General features: G+C 35.7%; 1 protein-coding gene across 1 annotated transcript in view; it reads right to left on the bottom strand.

Moving 5' to 3' along the window:
* LOC106475208 (sushi, von Willebrand factor type A, EGF and pentraxin domain-containing protein 1-like) overlaps positions 1 to 3475 on the bottom strand; it is a 23146-nt gene that overhangs the window by 1520 nt on the left and 18151 nt on the right. The window contains exons 10-11 of the mRNA XM_022379382.1: positions 981 to 1160; positions 528 to 713 (exon numbers count right to left, since the gene is read on the bottom strand). Of these exons, the coding sequence (XP_022235090.1) occupies positions 528 to 713; positions 981 to 1160 (366 nt within the window). The remainder of the gene's footprint in view (positions 1 to 527; positions 714 to 980; positions 1161 to 3475) is intronic.

Below are 3475 nucleotides of genomic sequence, written 5' to 3'. Positions count from 1 at the left end.
AAATCAACCAGACACATCTTGACAATAGTCAATAAATCAACCAAACACATCTTGACAATAGTCAATAAATCAACCAAACACATCTTGACAATAGTCAATAAATCAACCAAACACATCTTGACAATTGTCAATAAATCAACCAGACACATCTTGACGATATTTAATAAATCAACCAAACACATCTTGACAATTGTCAATAAATTAACCAAACACATCTTGACAATTGTCAATAAATCAACCAGACGCATCTTGACAATAGTCAATAAATCAACCAGACGCATCTTGACAATAGTCAATAAATCAACCAGACGCATCTTGACAATTGTCAATAAATCAACCAGACACATCTTGACAATAGTCAATAAATCAACCAGACACATCTTGACAATAGTCAATAAATCAACCAGACAATCTTGACAATAGTCAATAAATCAACCAGACACGTCTTGACGATATTTAATAAATCAACCAGACACGTCTTGATAGTCAATAAATCAACCAGACACACGTTAATAATCTGTACTTACTTTCACAGATTGGAACATTTCCAGACCAAACTCCTGGTTCCAAACAAGTCAACGTTTCTAGCCCACGCACCTGGAAATCTGCTTCACAAGAAAACATGCAAGTATCTCCAGGATAAGCACTGGAACAATATCCGTACATTCGACCATTTGCAGGCGGTTTTATCTCTTCACAGTTTGAACGAGACCCTGAAATCAAATGTTTCATAGAACATTTGTTTTATGTGTTTGATAAACAATCAGTTCAACTACAAAACGCATATTATACATTTATACTCATTGAGAATCCCACATATATAGAATTTGATAACATAAAGAAATACTTAAGCGTGAATGCGAATAAAGGAACTTCGTTTAATCACCAATACCTGAAGTTTATAAATACTTTGGTGATCATACTTTGTGTATATACAAACAGATTCACAATAAAGTTTAATTTTCTTTTGAATTACTTACGTTCACAAGACGGACTTTCTTTGGACCATTTTCCAGAATCTAAACAGATCAACTCCGAATCTCCTACTAACTTATAGCTTTTTTCACAGGAGAAGGTACATCGGTCTCCTCTCACAGCAGACGAACAGAACCCCGATATAATTCCATTTGTTGGAGCTCTTAATGAATCGCAAATTGATTCTGTAAACATATATAAAAAACGAAAACATTTACATCTCGTTAAAACCCAATTAAATGTGAAAGCACATATTCAGTGAGTGAGGAGATGGAGATGAGGACGTAATTCAGCCAGTGAGGAGACCCAGATTAGGAAGTCATTCAGCCAGTGAGAAGATTCAGATGAGGAAGTCACTCAGCCAGTGAGAAGATGTAGGACAGGAAGTAATTCAACCAGGTAGAAGATGCTGAATAGAAAGTAATTCAGCCAGTGAGAAGATTCAGATGAGGAAGTCATTCAGCCAGTGAGAAGATGTAGGACAGGAAGTAATTCAAACAGGTAGAAGATGCAGAATAGAAAGTCATTCAGCCAGTGAGAAGATGCAGAATAGGAAGTAGTTCAGCCAGTGAGAAGATGTATATTAGGAAGTAATTCAGCCATTGAGAAGATGTAGTATAGTAAGTCATTCAGCCAGTGAGAAGATGCAAAATAGGAAGTAATTCAGCCAGTAAAAAGATGCATATTAGAAAGTAATTCGGCCGGAGAGAAGTTGCAGAATAAGAAGTAATTCAGACAGTAATAAGATGCAGAATAGGAAGTAATTCAGACAGTGAGAAGATGTACATTAGGAAATCGTCCAGACAGTGAGGAGATGTAGATTAGGAAGTCGTCCAGACAGTGAGAAGATGTAGATTAGAAAGTCATCCAGACAGTGAGAAGATGTAGATTAGGAAGTCGTCCAGAGAGAGGTAACACTTGAAATTTACAGACTTTGAGTAGAGTATAAACACGTTCACATGGAAGGCACACATACAGTTGCACATCTACGTGTGAGAGAAAACGAGGAGGAGCTGGCATACTCCCAGTTATACACATTTCATATGAAGGTTTTCTTGGCTTAAAAGAAATTACAAGGTTATTGATTGATTATCTATTCTGTCATAATTTCTAGAACATTTTCTGTTTCAATTATCACATAAATGTAAACATTTGGTTAGTGAAAACTGAGGCCATTTGGACGTCCTAGTAACAAGATTTTTAGCAGTTAATATGAGTGACTAGTCTTGAACCACATGTCTATCGAACCGACCCCATACTGGAGAAGGATTGTTAACAGAATGGACTACGTCTAGTTACACAAAACATGGCTTTTAGTAAAATGTATAAGTTTGTTGTACACATAAAGTCAGATTTGTTACAAAAGTTTATGCACTCAAGGTATGTCTGTGAATTGGTGACACCAGTGTGATTCAAGCTCTGACAAATCGGGGATTGCAAGGTAATATTCATGTGAAAATAGAAAATATTATCGCCCACATTACAGTTTGCACATTTTATTTGAATAACCACTAGGATCTCCAAAAAGTATATCTGTATATTTTATTTTCTCTTCTCTACCACTAATTGTTGCTAACATGAATAGTTGATAACTCTGACATCACACACATATATATATATATATAATACCATGTTGAATGACATCAGGTAAAGGGTCATGGCTTGCACACTTTGACCCTCACTTGTGAACGTAGATATAAGATTACCCAACGTTAAAATGTACTGTAATTGTTCTTATTCTTTCATTTAGAAATTTCATTGATATCAGTTTAAAAACCTTACTCTTAACAAGGCCTGGTGGAGTTTTAAAACTTTACTGTTAATAAGCTTAATGGAAACTGATTATTATTACACCGGAGCGCTTCACAAATGGTTGTATAAATGGTTGTATATTAGAAATGGTTGTATAAATTAACAGTTTTCTACTCGCTATAAAAGCACCACAACTGACATGGTTGAAAGAAGAGACTATACAATTTAAAACACCACAACTGATATGGTTGAAAGAAGAGACTATACAATTTAAAGACCACAACTGACATGGTTGAAAGAAGACAAGATACAATTTAAAGCACCACAACTGACATGGTTGAAAGAAGGGACGACACAATTTAAAGCACCACAACTGACATGGTTGAAAGAAGACAAGATACAATTTAAAGCACCACAACTGACATGGTTGAACGAAGAGACTATACAATTTAAAGCACCACAACTGACATGGTTGAAAGAAGAGACTATACAATTTAAAGCACCACAACTGACATGGTTGAACGAAGAGACTATACAATTTAAAGCACCAAAACTGACATGGTTGAAAGAAGGGACGACACAATTTAAAGCACCACAACTGACATGGTTGAACGAAGAGACGACACAATTTAAAGCACCACAACTGATACTGTTGAAAGAAGACAAGATACAATTTAAAGCACCACAACTGACATGGTTGAAGGAAGACACGATACAATTTAAAGCACCACAACTGACATGGTTGAAG

This window comes from Limulus polyphemus, unplaced genomic scaffold, assembly GCF_000517525.1.
Source record: "Limulus polyphemus unplaced genomic scaffold, Limulus_polyphemus-2.1.2 Scaffold8219, whole genome shotgun sequence".
Taxonomy (NCBI): Eukaryota; Metazoa; Arthropoda; class Merostomata; order Xiphosura; family Limulidae; genus Limulus; species Limulus polyphemus.
The sequence above is the reverse complement of the archived record's forward strand: the minus strand, read 5'-3'. Positions and strand labels throughout refer to the sequence as shown.